The sequence below is a fragment of the Neltuma alba genome, unplaced genomic scaffold (genome assembly GCF_004799145.2).
Source record: "Neltuma alba isolate B1F8T4 unplaced genomic scaffold, ASM479914v2 tig00010210_pilon, whole genome shotgun sequence".
NCBI lineage: Eukaryota > Viridiplantae > Streptophyta > Magnoliopsida > Fabales > Fabaceae > Neltuma > Neltuma alba.
This window is the reverse complement of record NW_021635146.1, coordinates 332,648-347,126: the sequence shown is the minus strand read 5'-3', so window position 1 is coordinate 347,126 and position 14,479 is coordinate 332,648. Positions and strand designations below refer to the sequence as shown.

Sequence of the window (14,479 nt, the reverse complement as noted above, 5' to 3'; positions counted from 1 at the left end):
AATCTGGAAATTTCAGTCATCCGCCGCGGCGCCTTCGTCAATCTGCCGCGGCGCCTCCGTCAATCCGTCGCGGCGCTTGTCCTGTACGGCGTCATTTTGATTAATGATCCTGAGCTTCATGAAAACCTCCGTCCGCCGTGGCACCTTAGTCCATCCGCTGCGACGCTTTTCACCGAGAGTACCATTGGAAATCTGCCGCGGCGCCTTCCCAAATCAGCCGTGGCACCTCAGACAGAATGGCGAAAATGCTACTGAGACTTCCTGAAATTCATACCAAAGCATGGATCAAAAGTACACACATATAAAATCATATAAAAACATGTAAAAACACTTGCAAAACCTCACAATTCCTCTCACCAACTCTTATGCACAATGGAAGCTAATTATGCCCAAAGTATGCAAATATAGATGGCAAAAGCATGAGTTTAGGGCTAGAAATATATGCAAATAATGAGACTTATCAACTCCTAAATATAAGTCACTTATAGGGTAATTAATAAGTTTTTCCAATTTTATGCCTGTTGACTTAATAAATTCAAAGAAAGATAAAATAAATAAGTGGGAAAAATATAATTGGTAAGGGAAGTTTTAATCAAGGAATGATCAGGAAAAAATATTGGTATTAGTTATGGTGAAATTTAAAATAACAATTAGTAAGTATTACTAAATTCTTCAACTATCAGAAGGTAGTTAGTATATATTAACTAATCTTATAATATTAGTGGATATATAGTTAATTTTTTTAAAAAAAATCTTATCATATTAGAGGATAAATAAATCATAGAAAATCCCTCCATATCAAGATATATCTAGTTTTTTTTTTTAAGAAAATCTTATTTGAATTTCAAATTTACAATAATAATAATAAAGTTATAATTAAATATACTTTTCACAATCCTATTCTCCATCCATCACCCCTCACTTTTCTCGTTTGTGCCGCCGTATTGCTCTTTTCTTCTCTCACCTTTCGTTCTATTTTCCATCACGCTACCAACTTCATCTCTTAAATATAATTTTGCTCCTTCTCTCAGTGTAAGATTTCTCTTGCATCTATTTCTATTATCCTTTGTGAGCCATGTTGCACCACCATTCATTGTGTTAAGGAAACCGTGAGAAATAATGGGTCAATGATGCTTATACAAGAATATTGCTTATAGGTGATGCTTGTGCAAACGCTTCAGCTGGTCTTGAGTTATAGAGTGGTTAGAAAGGGACTCTACAATTGATCCCAGCAGGTAAGTTTACACATAGCAAGGGGGCAGTTTTGTTCTTACTGCTAGTGTTTTCCTAAATCATCATGTTTGATTTTTTTTCCAGCCTATTACTTGGGAAGTAATTCCAAACTATATTTTTTTCCCTCTCTCTTCTATGTTTCTCTTGTTGTATGAGGAATTGAGTTGAATAAAATTTCGATTAAAATGTTTGGATTAACTATGCCTTCATAATTTCATATTATTAGATATAACATATAAGTAATTTTATTTCTTCTCTATATAAAAATTAATAAAATTTTCACATATTATACCTATATTTGTTCATATAGAGTTATTTATTTTGGGACGGTTATTTCTCACCATAGGCTATATACAGCATGATATATTGAATATTGTTATTATATAGGTAGGACAGTTATTCCTCACCATAGATTATGACGGTGTTAAGATAAACTAAAAGCTGTAGTTGAATGCCTTGTGATTGTTGACCACTGTGGCTGGTTGGTTTTGATTTTATCTATTTAATTCTCCTGCTTGGAATTTCATTTGCGAAAAACTCTTGTATGCCATTGTTTCCCCTGCTAACTTTTTTATTTGTGCCTCACTGAGTCAATGGTAGACTCACCCTTCTTTTATATTACTTTACAGATTAACGTGCAGTTGAATAGACCATTCTGGTATTGCGCTTTGTGGGCATTCTTTAGGTAGGATAAGATAGAATAAAGGCATCATAGTATCTCGTGGTTTCGTGACTAATGTGGAGGAGCTAGTGTCCCAGTGCCTCATCGACTTAAATTTTTGTTGAACATTGATTTCTTTTTCTTTGTTTTGAATGACACTTGCCTATTATTAGTTGTGTTCTTTGAGATTAGTGCCTTGCAATCGGTAAATGGTGGTCGCTTTTAAATAAATGAAGACTGATTTTCTTTGGGCCCATTTTAAAGGTTATGGGGTATGAAGGTGATTTTAATTTAGCCTAACTAGACTAAAGATAATTGTATTAGCTTAGTCTATGTGTCACATCCCAAAAAATTTTATCTAGATATAGGGAATTAAAAATTGGGATCAGGGCCAATGTAGAAACTAGACGAGGAGACAAAACAACTTTTGAGGTGAAACCTTGATAACGTTTGGGCTGGCATTCTCGTAATTATCAGTTTAGAAACGGCAAAGTGGGAAATTTTGAGAAAAATTCTAGAAAATTCTGGAAAAATGGGAAAATTATAAATTAGAGGTTTTGGAAACTCGATTGAGATACGAAAGGTGGAATTATTGTGAAAATAAATTATTATGGAATTTCCCGTAAACAGAGGGTTTTTAGGAAATTATTGACAAATCAGAGGAAAATAATTATTTTAATTACTTAAAGGCTCAATAACTTTGGAAAAAATATGAAAAAATCATTTAAATATTTATTTGAATTTATAAAATTGGTTCTAGGCCTTAGAAGCTCAGGAATAAATTTTAGAGAATTTATTTTCGTACAGTGACACAGATAAAGGCCAAATCCAAGAAAATTCAAATAAATACCTAGAGGTGGCAAAAATTTTGAAAATTTTCAGATCATGTTCTTATATTAAAATATGAACTAGCATCATCTCCCCCGCGCATTACGCGGGACTAATTAACTTCAATTAAATAAATTCTCAAAACACATTAGAATCTCTATCACTCAACTCTTAACTGAAGACCATTACAACCAATGCTTAGAGAATGACACTCAAACAAATCATTCCAAATTTCTCGGCAAAAACATATGAATCCAAGTTTGCCAATTGAAGAACCGGTTTCCTCCCTTTCATCAAACCTGATACAAACTTCAACTCATAAATAGTAGCCACAAAAAGAATTATATTTCATTTAACACTTCCCATTCACTCAAACCATAATAAATAACCCAAGACGTAATATCATTGTATTACAGTATTCATCAATAGCAATTGCCAAGTTAAACAACATTATTAGTTTTAAAAAAAATCATCAATCCTTCTTTCCCTAGAAGAAGCAACTAAGACATAACCTGGCAACAAAATGAATTCTACCAAAGTGCATAATGTGAAATAGTCACTACCGGACATTTTTATGACAGCAATGCATGAACACAAAGTAGCTAGTTGACAAAGAGATGCTGGTAGTGGCTACAATAACAATGAAAAACAGAGTTCAATCATGGACGGTACATGTAAGGAGACAGCTAAAGCATGTACAATAAAAATATACCGTTTACAAATGATGATGAATTCAGCATGAATATGAACCACAAATAAGATTGCCACCTCAGTTAATTTTAAATCTGCATGCTTGGATCCACATTTCGAAAAACCTCCCTGAAGACTACATTCGTAGTGAAGTTACTCGCACTAGAAACATCATTGTGTACAAGAATCTTCAGACCACCCATGCTCCTAACCCTGGATAGGGCAACGTATAACTGACCATGTGAGAATACAGGTTTCGGTAGATATAATCCCACATAATGTAACAATTGCCCTTGACTCTTATTTATTGTCATTGCAAATGACAAAGTGATTAGGAACTGTCTCCTTGTCATTCGAAAAGGCAAATGACTTTCAGAGGGATTCATGTCCATGCGATGGATCAACACTTTCGGGTTGGGTTTAGAACCATTCAATGTTACTGCTTCAATGACAGTCTTGCCAAGTTTTGTTACACGCAACCTAGTTCCATTACACAGCCCTGATGCTTGGTCAATGTTTCTAAGCAGCATCACTGGTGTTCCTACTTTCAAGGACAATTTATGCAATGCCATGCCAGAACTATTGATAGTGTTTAAGAAGTCAATCGTGTACAAATCTTCAAAGCAATCATTATCGTTGAATGATTTGCAAACAGAATCACAACTTAAGTACTCAACATGTTCGCCAGGCAAAAGAGAACACATATAATCATTTACTTGGTTTACAACCTCAATTGTGGGTGCAAGGATAGCCCTGTCATTGAAATAATCAAAACTTGATAAATTCTGCAAAAGATCAGGGTAAGTGGCAGATACAATGGCACTAACAGGATCATCATAATTAGTGATTAAAAGATCATCAGGGATTTCAATTTCAGCTATGCCATCGTGAGGCATACCAAGATTACCATCTCCCATATCTAAAAGCCACTTTGAGAAATTTTATAGGTCCTTTTGTTCTTCGATGGAAGAAACAAATGATAAGCGCATGTTTTTCGTCAACGTAAAAATGGTGCAATAGTCCCAAAGATATGAAGAAGTCACGCATGCATTTACTATGTCAGCTTTGGAACCTTTAGGTATGACAGGGAGTATTTGACAGAAGTCACCACCCATCACAATTGACTTCCCACCGAATGGGAAATTAGCATGCATAATATCTCTCAATGTACGATCAAATGCTTCGATGCAATAACGTTGCACCATGGGAGCCTCATCCCATATAATTAACTTTGTCGGTACAATCAAATTAGCTAAGGCAGAATTTTGTGTGATATTGCAAATAGAGTCTTCATTAACTTGTATAGGGATCGCAAACCTGGAATGTACTGTCCTTCCAAATGGTAATAATGTGGCAGCGATGCCACTAGAGGAAACAATAATAACAATATCGCCTCTAGCTCGAAGAGTAGAGGCCAAAGCATTCCACAGAAATGTCTTCCCTGTTCCGCTATAACCATAGACAAAGAAGAATGAACCAACATTTGAATTCAAAGAGGATATGATAGAGTCAAAAATATGTTTCTGCTCTGAATTTAATGAGTTGATCAAAGTGTTCAATTCTTCTTTCATGGATGTTCGGTCATAACCAAGCTCTTGCAAAATGAGATGATTGCTGAGATCAAGTGGACTAAATGATGCTGGTTTTGGAAGCAGAGGAAAGTCATTCAAGGTCTTCCCATTCTCTTGCAACAATGATTCAATTTCTTTCAAGGCAGCTTCTTCCTTCTCACTTATAGATATATGTACCCCTACATAAATATCACTAAAGTGATAAGTAAGAATGTGTAAATTGAAAGAAAGGACAATTAGTACAAACAAATCATTGATGCCTACAAATTTTATGAAAATATGGCAAGTATTGTTGAGATGAATATAGGTCTTACTTGATGATAAAGGATCTCTGTGTGGTATGTATAATAAGTCTTCAGACAATATTTTTGAAGTTTGTTTCCAAACAAAATCAGGACGGCTTAGTGACGAGCAAAGAAGCATGCTAACAAACATCTTTCGTAATGATCTCCCAGATGCCCAAACTGACGCCTCCTTAATGGCATTTATGTATTCACTATCATCGTGTAATAATCCAAGAGCAAAGCACGTAGCTCTAAAAGTGGAATGCATAACACCATCCACTGTTCTAATCTCTTCAAATGATGAAGGACCTCTAACCTTAGTTAAGAGGATTCGTAGATAGTAAAGTTCACCAGATGAAGGAGACACATGAGTAATCCTTCCTATGGCAAATCCCTTCTCTCTAATTTTCCAACATCATTTGCTTCTTTGGTAGACAAAACATTGTGGAAACTCAGAATAAGTAAGAGTTTTAGCCAAATCATTATCATGATTCATTTTCATCCAAGCAAGGAACATTGACTCACAGACACGGCGCTTATTAAGTAGGTCCTCAATATCATCAGCATTAGAATAAACAACACATTGTTGGTTAGGTAAATGGAAGCTTAACCTTTCAACAACCGGATACCTGTGGTGTATATCAAAGGCAAATATGTGCCAAGCTGCCTCATAAGCTAAGATATACCTAAAGTTGTAATACTATTGAATCTCATCAATCGGCTGGCCTGAAGATCCGTCCCCAGCGCTCTCATAAATAGATGCTACAACTCTATCATTTCCCTTACTAATATACTTGAATAAGTACTTGATTGCAGATGACTGGTTAGACTTCTCAACATTAATATGAGCTTCAAACATTGATAACAATGTGGGGTTATAAGGCACAATAAACTGGTTATCTAGAGGAATGCCTTTGACTTCAATTGTCCTCCCATCATCTCTCCTCCTCTATGTAGGATATCCATCATCATCAACAATAGTCTGTTCCACAAAGTTCTTGGGGAAATACTTGCTGCACTTATTATCCTTCATGCAAGGGGACTTAGGGTTTGAATGACCACATGGGCCATGTATCATGAACCTCTTAACTAAGTCATACAACTGTGGTTCTTCATCCAAGTTAGGTATTTCTACAGAGATTACCCTATCCACATCCTCCAGATATTTAGGTTGATCACGTTGATCTAGGAACAACAAAATGTGTGCATGTGGAAGTCCTCTTTTTTGGAATTCAATCATATGAACGTCTACATGAATAATAAATGAGTAAGTAATAAGCAATAGATCATTAAATTATCTTTACATTATCATAAGAAGTGAACAAAAATTTGAATCACCTGCAACAACAGTACCAAATATCTTCTTCTTCTTGATTGTATCCATAAGAGCCTTCAGCTTTATATGGAAAACCCTACACAATATCTCCGGCCTGTTAGCACTAGATAATGATTCATTTTCCATCAATCGTGTGACCTCTTGCCAAGCTGGATTACATGTAAATGTAATGAAAATACTCGGGTAACCTGCCCATCTACAAATAGCCATTGCATCTTTATAGTTGCCAACCATATATCGTGCCTCTTCAATGAAGGAAGGTGGAAGAATTATACGCTTCCCTGTGGACGATGCACTTCTTTCTCCAGTTAATAGCGCATTTGTCAATCCTGATACAAATCTGCCCTAAGTTCCTTCTGGTGCGTTCTGACCCATAATAACCTTTGAGCTTCTATCATGGTATAACCATCAACTATGAATTGCTGGAATAACTTCTCTGCATGAAGTACGGTTGACATCTCATTTTCCCTCATCATCAACCTATATGCAAAATACTCTCTAATACTAACCCGCTTTTTCTTCTTAGTATTAGAAAGAGTCTCTTCACGGTGTTCTATATCGTCACGATAACCATCGTCACCTCTAGGAAACAATATTGGGTATTAGAGTGGAAGATAGGAAGGATGCAATTCATCAATACGCTGTGGCAAGCCTGACAATTTGTGAACTATAACATCCCTTCTGCTGAAATTCATACCAATGTCACCAACAATTAAAGCAGCAACCTCTGAAGTAGACGACAAATTATAATTCCGCCCATCCTTCCTTCTTGTATTGATCAAACAAATTTTCACATTAGTGTTTTGGTCATTCTTGATCATTGATGATGCTGCTCAATATTGTTTTACAAAAGGGTTGGCATCATCAAGGGTTTTCTTGATATGATCAACAATATTATTATCAATGGCTGATTCTTTCATATGCTTGCTGCATGAACAGATTGAATTATCTGTTAATATAACTAATGATACTAAAGAAAAAATGCAAATCAGCAAGAAGTAACCTTCTTAACCAAAAAATTACCTTACAGCAGATATACGATTGCATACTTCATTGTCAGTATCATCTATGTACAGTTGGGAGTAAACAGGCTTTGATCCTTTAGGAGGTAATAAACTTCCAATCCTATGGTAGTTAATGCCAGACAAAACAAATGAATAGGGACCATCACCAGAGTTCTTTGAGTAATCAATTTTACCACCCATAGAAGTAAAGGAGAACATATTGTTATAAGTTCTTATGTTTGTGAGGAAGTTTCTTGAAGATAGCCTTAGTAGTAAAAGAATGCATGAGATATAATCGTAGCAGAAAAAACTTATGAACTTGATAATGATTTACCAGGCCTAGTATAGTTCTGGAATTCAGTTTCCAAATTTGTTGCAACATTTGAAATGTCCTTAAGTGCAGGTCTTCTTGGTTTGCACCTATTCGATGGGTTTGTATTTGTTTGCAGAACATCATTTACCTGAGTGTACATCTCTGGTCTGCCATTAGCATTTCCCAAGTACACTGGACAATCTGTAATAGCACAATGATTCAATCATTCACTACAAATTTACAAAGGATGCCCAGTACATGAACATAACCACGAGACAGCATTTTGACCATACCTGCATTCCTTTTTGGAAAATTTGCGTATGTGCTCCCTGAATGATTTCTTGGTCTGGTGATTTGTCGTGGACTGTTCTCAAGAAAGGTAAAAGTCTCATGTGGAATGTATGAAGGTTTCCTCTTCATGTGTTTTGCAGTATTTAGATTTGCTATAGATATACTTTACTCTGCACTTTTAGTAATGGTTAACAGAGAAGACTTCATGCAATTCGTAATGAATCCCTACTATTTGTAGAGCAAATAAGTCTGCACCAGTGTAGGCTATATTGGCATTGATAAATGGATTCAGTCAAATCATTGCACTGCTCAATGTTTACAGCTGGAAAAAAAAGTAACCAGCAACTTTTGTGGGTTGAGCTATGACTTTAAGTAATAAATATTTAAGGAGCTGCATTAAGATAGTAACTTAAGGTCATTGATATGTTATCAATTCAGAGAATCATGGGCCCATTTCATATGAAGCATTGACTACATTTTAGCTAATTCTATGACCAACAAAAAAAAAAAGCTACAAATGAGCAAAAAAATACCCATCTGCAAGAAACACCTAATGCAACAAAATCCACACATGCAACTCTGCCAACCTCATCTGCATCTTTTATTCCTAAAGGTTTGGGCTTGAGAATGGCCAATTAAAAACAACCATTGGGCTTTATTCAGTTGTGGGAACAAAAAAAGGCATGTCAGGCCATGTAACACGGACAACCTCATTTTGGGGCAAAAATAATCTCAACCAAGATTAGAGGAATTGCAAGTGTTAAGTGGCGCAATTTTATACCAGTTACATGATATTACTGTTTATTGTTGGGGTTGTATTTATTCTAGGCCCATCTGAGTCAATTGTTCCACCAAAGACAGTAAATGTTAAACTCCAAGTGATGTTTGATATGTCATTATCGAATTTCAGTTTAACATATTAACAATAACAGTATGATGCTTTTGCTAATTTTGCATAAACACGTCCACAAAAATTGACTCAACATCATTCTTACTACCAACTACTGATAACAGGTATTTATTAAAGCCAGAATTGAAGCTTAAGCCTCAGCATCATTCCCAATTGAATTTTGTTTGAAATAGAACCATCAATATTAATACTTAAGATAGCCATGCCATTCAAATAACACAAATAACATACGTTTAGTCACCAGATCCATGAAGCCAAGTGACACACAAAAAGACATTGCATAAATTAAAAGACAATCAGCTATGTAGCCACATAGAAGATCCTACATTCCTAATGAAGAAACCAGAAACCAGCTGACATGGTCTCATAAGGACTAATCCAAAAGATGACAATGACAAGACATGGCAATAACACTAAAATTCTTCAGTTCTTCTCTTGCTTGATGCTCTTTAAAGGCTTGGACGATGTCTTGATAGGTGAGGCATTGGGTGAACGAACGCATTTCTCCTTAACTCCAATGATCCTCTTCCCAGCTACCTTCCTCTTTGGCCTGTAAGTTGAGGGGCCAGCTATCCTAGACAGAGGTATCTCCTCAATGCCGGGGCTGTCTTCATCATTCTCGTCGATGGCAACATTAGTAACTTCATTCAATACTAGGGGGTCAGCAGTGACAGATTCAGGAACGACTGTGTTAGTAGCCTATAAACATTGAGGAAACAAACAACACATTATCTCCAAATGTTAGGGAATTAAAACTTTAGCAACATGTTTATATCTAAGTACCTCTTCTTCAGCATGGGTGTTCTGATCGCTAACTTGTACATGGCAGGAACATTTTTTCCAAAAAAACTGTAAGTTGAAAACCAAACAAAGCCCTTAAATTGGAACTTCAATATAATAGTGTCTTGCCTTATTGAATTCATCCATCAAATCAGTGCACTGTGTGAATGATGCAACAGATATGCCAGAATTTGGGAAGTCAACGTTATACTTGTTCAGCTTAAGTTTCAAGAGCACCGTCTTTCCAACCATTAGGTCTAGCTCATCAGGAAAATCATATTCACGTTCCTCCTTAAGAAGCATAATACACATTTTTAATTTTTAAGTGACGCAAAGCCATGACTACACTATACATGATCAACAGAAATAATCCATTACCTTAATAAGAGTGTGATTCATCTCAAGTGCAGTCTTTTGGAAGAAATTAGAAGCAAGTTTGTCAAAGAAGACTACAGTTGCCTTGCCAGATGAATCCTCAACCGTGTAGTGGACCCTTAACCTATAAATAGTACTCATTATTAACCTTAATTAAGTGAAGCTCGCACCCATAAAAGATTTCTGAAGATGAGGTGAGTTAAAGTTGTACTTGGGTTCAAAAGTCACATGTCCTTTCTTGCAATTAATGCATGTTTTATTCCCACTCACACTCCTTGGTTTGCTGCCACACCTGGAGCAACCTTCATAGCACCAGCCATGCCTCGTGTCAACTTTGACTACTAAGCACTTTATGAGGAAGAACGAATCCTATCAAACATTTACAGTGATCAGACCAGTAATCTACCATATCATAGTTTAAGAAATTACTAAAAATAATGAAGTCTGAAAATACTTACAGCTGGCTGATTGCATATGTCTGCAACAAAAATCAAAGGATGGTTACAAAGCAGGCTAGTTGCAGACTGATCATTTGATTGTGTAGTAGCAGTATGAGAGATTGTGCTGATAGTAGGAGACGGTAATGTGGTAGCACTGCTCCAATGATACGGATCAATAATTAATAAGTTATGGTTTATGGGAATAAAATGACATATGAGAATGGTCAACATTGGTGTGGGACATGCCAATGCACTATACCTATCGATAAAATGCTTGACTTCTGGAAACTTTGGATTGCATGAAATCTGGGTGGCATGGTATGAGTTGCAAATCTCAGCCATACCTGAAGGAAAATGGCAAGTATAAAACATAACAGTTAGTGAGGACGAACTACACAAAAGAATATCCAAAATGAGTACTGATGAATCACCATCATCATCAAATCCAATCCTTCCAAGCTGCATAATCATCACAACAGGAGATTGCATGGTGCTAATATCCATCATGCAGACATTGGTTGCACAGTCATCATAAAGAACGCAACCCACAGTATTGCCACTGAAAGAAATAATCATTTACAGATAAGTTTACTCAAGGTTTACCAAAAATGAAACACCATTTATGTAAGATACTCACAGCTCATCTACCAGCAACAATCGCAATTTGTTCTTTATCTCATTATTAGACTTGTACTTCTCCAGATGCCCAATTGATGCAACGAATCCAATAACATCTAACAGAGGAATATAATCGTAAACCAGCATGACTAAGTAGTGGGGAACAATAGTCCAACTCATAAAGGAGGAAAACCTGAACTTAATATTACACTTACCAATAAGATAGTCAACATGGTTGCTCTCCTTCATCTTAATTATGTCATGAATAGGGAAGAAATGATAAGAGTATTCATGTATTTGGGCAAGTACTTCCTTCACATATGTGTAAGTACCTAGTGTCAGTTTGAAAGCATGGTTTGTTGCCCTGTACTCCTTATTATTTGGAGAGACGACAAAATTAGGCATAAAATAAGTTATCCCTTCCACTGCCATGGCACTAAAACGATCAAATAGGTTTTTGTTCATGATAGAAGCTTGGATTCTTGTCCCCTATTTGTTGCCAACACAAGAAAAGGAAATAAGGTAAGTAGTGTGTGCATATTGACAGAGGGAAAATTATTTAGGTAAAGGGATATAAAGCATTCTAACCTCTTCGTCTATCAGTAGCATGGACACGCAAAAAACCTCAGTAGGAGACTCCTTCTTGTAGACATTCCACCTCCTGATCACACGAACTGTAATTCTCCATCTGTCAGTTGAGTCATTGACTTCCTTCAGCAGAGAGCACTTCTTGGCAGCCATTTTTGGGACCACAACGAATAACTTAAGTTGCTAACTTATGAAAGAAAGTAGGCTTATGCAGGAGTGTGTGAAGCCAATAGCACATATCTGACTTTATAGGGAAAGAAAGCTGTAAATCGGCAAGAGTGGAAGCTAAACTTCCATCGAGTTGAGATTTGAGGTTCTCAATTGAGAGTGGCTACTTAATTATTATGTTTGAAATGGACTAGAAATAAGCCATCATAAAAATTCGGCTGAACTGACATTTACATGCTGAATATTGCAACCTATGGATGTATGTGTCAAATATGTACGGATGACCTTTGTTGAGACGTGAGGTTTTTTCTAATTTGTTTGGGTGACTGAGTGGAATTTATGCAATACACTCTTAATTCCTAATTCTAATTTCTTGTCTGATTTTTAGTGTACCTGAGTTTTTTTGTATAAAATGATTTTATGGCAACATGTTGTACATGAGCTTGTGTTTCTTCTATTGCACAATATGTAATCAGAAAAAAAAGATGTATGGAACCAAATCTCCTACTGAGATGGTTTGCTGCTTACACAGATAGCAAGAGGTTACTACCTTTACAGTAGAGGCCGTCGAAAAAAGCACTAAGGCGTAGATATAACAAATAAGGGGCAAAAGTAGGGACTAATGCTACATACTATGTGTGAGATTATCTACTGTTAAGCATTGAAATTTGGATACAGCATTGGGAAGAGAAGTATTAGAACTGCTGTGACAGACAAGCTACCATATCTCCTACTGAGATGATCTGTTGCTTAAATGGACAGCAGGAGGTTATCACCATTACAATAGAGGCCATAAAAAACACTAAGAGATAGATCCAGCAAATAAGAAGGAGAAGTAGGGACTAAAGCTACAGAATATGCATAAGAAGATCTACTATTAACCATTAAGATTTGGATACGCCTTTGGGATATGCTGTGATAGAGAGGCTACATCATATCTTTATGGCACACAAAATATCACATGGAGCCCCGTGAGCCGTCTCAGGATTGGAATAGATTAATCCAAGCTCTAGCAGCGTGAAAAAAGATTGCTTGTCTATTGATACAAACCAAGAATAAATCCTCATGATGGACACTGATATGCGACAGATCAGCAAATCACCCACTCTGTATGTATTAGTTGTGCTAAATTATAACATAGCTGTGAAGGCCATTGAGACAAGCATTAATGAGACAACGCTGGTAAAGATCAGCAAAATCCCATCATCTATGGCCCTTCAATTTATAGGATCATCTGTCCTGCACTATCACAATATATTAACCTTTTAAATCAAATTGAAGAATGGCCTATGAATGTCTTGAATCATGCACAACTAACCACAGTTTATTATTGACAAACATTGTGAAATTAAAGTAAATGCTCAAAACGTTCACCTCACATGTCTACACGTCATGCATATTAAATCAATAGACTGAATGACTTAAATATAATTTTTTTCTCACGTACACACACACAACATAGTTGAAGAAAAATAGGTCAAAATAGGCTGACTGAAGGTTGGAAAATTCATCTCGTAACCTCTTCTAAAAGCATACCAAAGTAAATACTAACATATTGCATAAAAGCATACCACTACATGCACTATTCAGGGTCAGGTTCATGGGGACTTGAGATTGATATGGCAATGACACCAGGTCATTTCGTTTCTGACTTGTAAAGCAGGTTTTAGCGTGGGTTTTAAGTATTGACGGAGTTGTTCACTGAATACTACATTTTCAAATGGTTGCCATACCCCTTATATATGCTGACCAACTTGTCAGAAAAAGTACTAAAGTGTTTCACCAACAATCAAATCAATATAACTTGTACACTCAAACATTTTATCAAGAGATTGGATTAGTAGAAAATGCATTTATGACTTTTTTCAAATACGGGAGACTCTTGCAACAAGTTGATTGGTATGAACTTTAATATAAATCAAAACAAATTTATTCTTGTTTTTTTTGTATCTAATATTACCTTTCATAATTGATTTATTCTTCTGAATCCAACATGATTAATACATGTGCTACAAGATCTGAAAGAAAATCTACAGCAATATGTTGGCATCATTTAGATAAAATTTGATTGGTTTCTTTGTCAATATCCAGTTATCGAATGTGTTTGTAATGACACATAAAATGAGGATGAAATGCTAGAAGACCTTATTCCACTACCAGTTAGTCTATCAGGTTCAAAATCGTCTGGACGTGTAAATATTCATGGGATAAGTAAAGGATATTATATTCAAATTTTGCTAGTTCAACATACAAACTTTGATCGTAGTAAATACAGTGTTGAAGATACACGGCAATGGGAACTCAAAATATGCTAGAAGAGATAAATCGACAATAGTCCAAATTCCATACTACTGCTACTACTAATGAACAATAGCCCAATGCCCAAAAT

At 36.0% G+C, this 14,479-nt stretch overlaps 3 protein-coding genes across 3 annotated transcripts; all 3 read right to left on the bottom strand.

Moving 5' to 3' along the window:
• Nucleotides 1-3,501: 3,501 nt before the first annotated feature.
• LOC114754848 (uncharacterized) lies at nucleotides 3,502-4,329 on the bottom strand. Its single transcript, XM_028943691.1, has one exon. The coding sequence runs from the start codon at nucleotides 4,327-4,329 to the stop codon at nucleotides 3,502-3,504; it is 828 nt and encodes a 275-aa protein (XP_028799524.1).
• Nucleotides 4,330-4,353: 24 nt separating this feature from the next.
• Nucleotides 4,354-6,126, bottom strand: LOC114754847 (ATP-dependent DNA helicase pfh1-like). The gene is made up of 3 exons (XM_028943690.1): nucleotides 6,062-6,126; nucleotides 5,793-5,896; nucleotides 4,354-5,162 (listed from the first exon to the last, which is right to left on the bottom strand). Exons 1-3 carry the CDS (start codon nucleotides 6,124-6,126, stop codon nucleotides 4,354-4,356), a joined length of 978 nt encoding a protein of 325 aa, XP_028799523.1.
• Nucleotides 6,127-9,544: 3,418 nt separating this feature from the next.
• Nucleotides 9,545-12,075, bottom strand: LOC114754846 (uncharacterized). The gene is made up of 10 exons (XM_028943689.1): nucleotides 11,923-12,075; nucleotides 11,550-11,823; nucleotides 11,354-11,450; nucleotides 11,148-11,275; nucleotides 10,976-11,060; nucleotides 10,735-10,870; nucleotides 10,569-10,645; nucleotides 10,280-10,400; nucleotides 10,031-10,192; nucleotides 9,545-9,820 (listed from the first exon to the last, which is right to left on the bottom strand). The coding sequence occupies exons 1-10, from the start codon at nucleotides 12,073-12,075 to the stop codon at nucleotides 9,545-9,547; spliced, it is 1,509 nt and encodes a 502-aa protein (XP_028799522.1).
• Nucleotides 12,076-14,479: the final 2,404 nt, after the last annotated feature.

Coding starts and splice junctions, on each gene's coding strand:
- LOC114754848 (XM_028943691.1), bottom strand. CDS start 4,329: ATGGGAGATGGTAATCTTGGTATGCCTCACGATGGCATAGCTGAAATT.
- LOC114754846 (XM_028943689.1), bottom strand. CDS start 12,075: ATGGCTGCCAAGAAGTGCTCTCTGCTGAAGGAAGTCAATGACTCAACT. Junction 10,871..10,975: donor GTCAAGCATTTTATCGATAG/GTATAGTGCATT, acceptor TCATTGGAGCAG/TGCTACCACATTACCGTCTC. Junction 10,646..10,734: donor ACATATGCAATCAGCCAGCT/GTAAGTATTTTC, acceptor AATGTTTGATAG/GATTCGTTCTTCCTCATAAA.
- LOC114754847 (XM_028943690.1), bottom strand. CDS start 6,126: ATGTTTGAAGCTCATATTAATGTTGAGAAGTCTAACCAGTCATCTGCA. Junction 5,897..6,061: donor GCAATCAAGTACTTATTCAA/GTATATTAGTAA, acceptor TATACACCACAG/GTATCCGGTTGTTGAAAGGT. Junction 5,163..5,792: donor ACTTAATAAGCGCCGTGTCT/GTGAGTCAATGT, acceptor ATATTTATGTAG/GGGTACATATATCTATAAGT.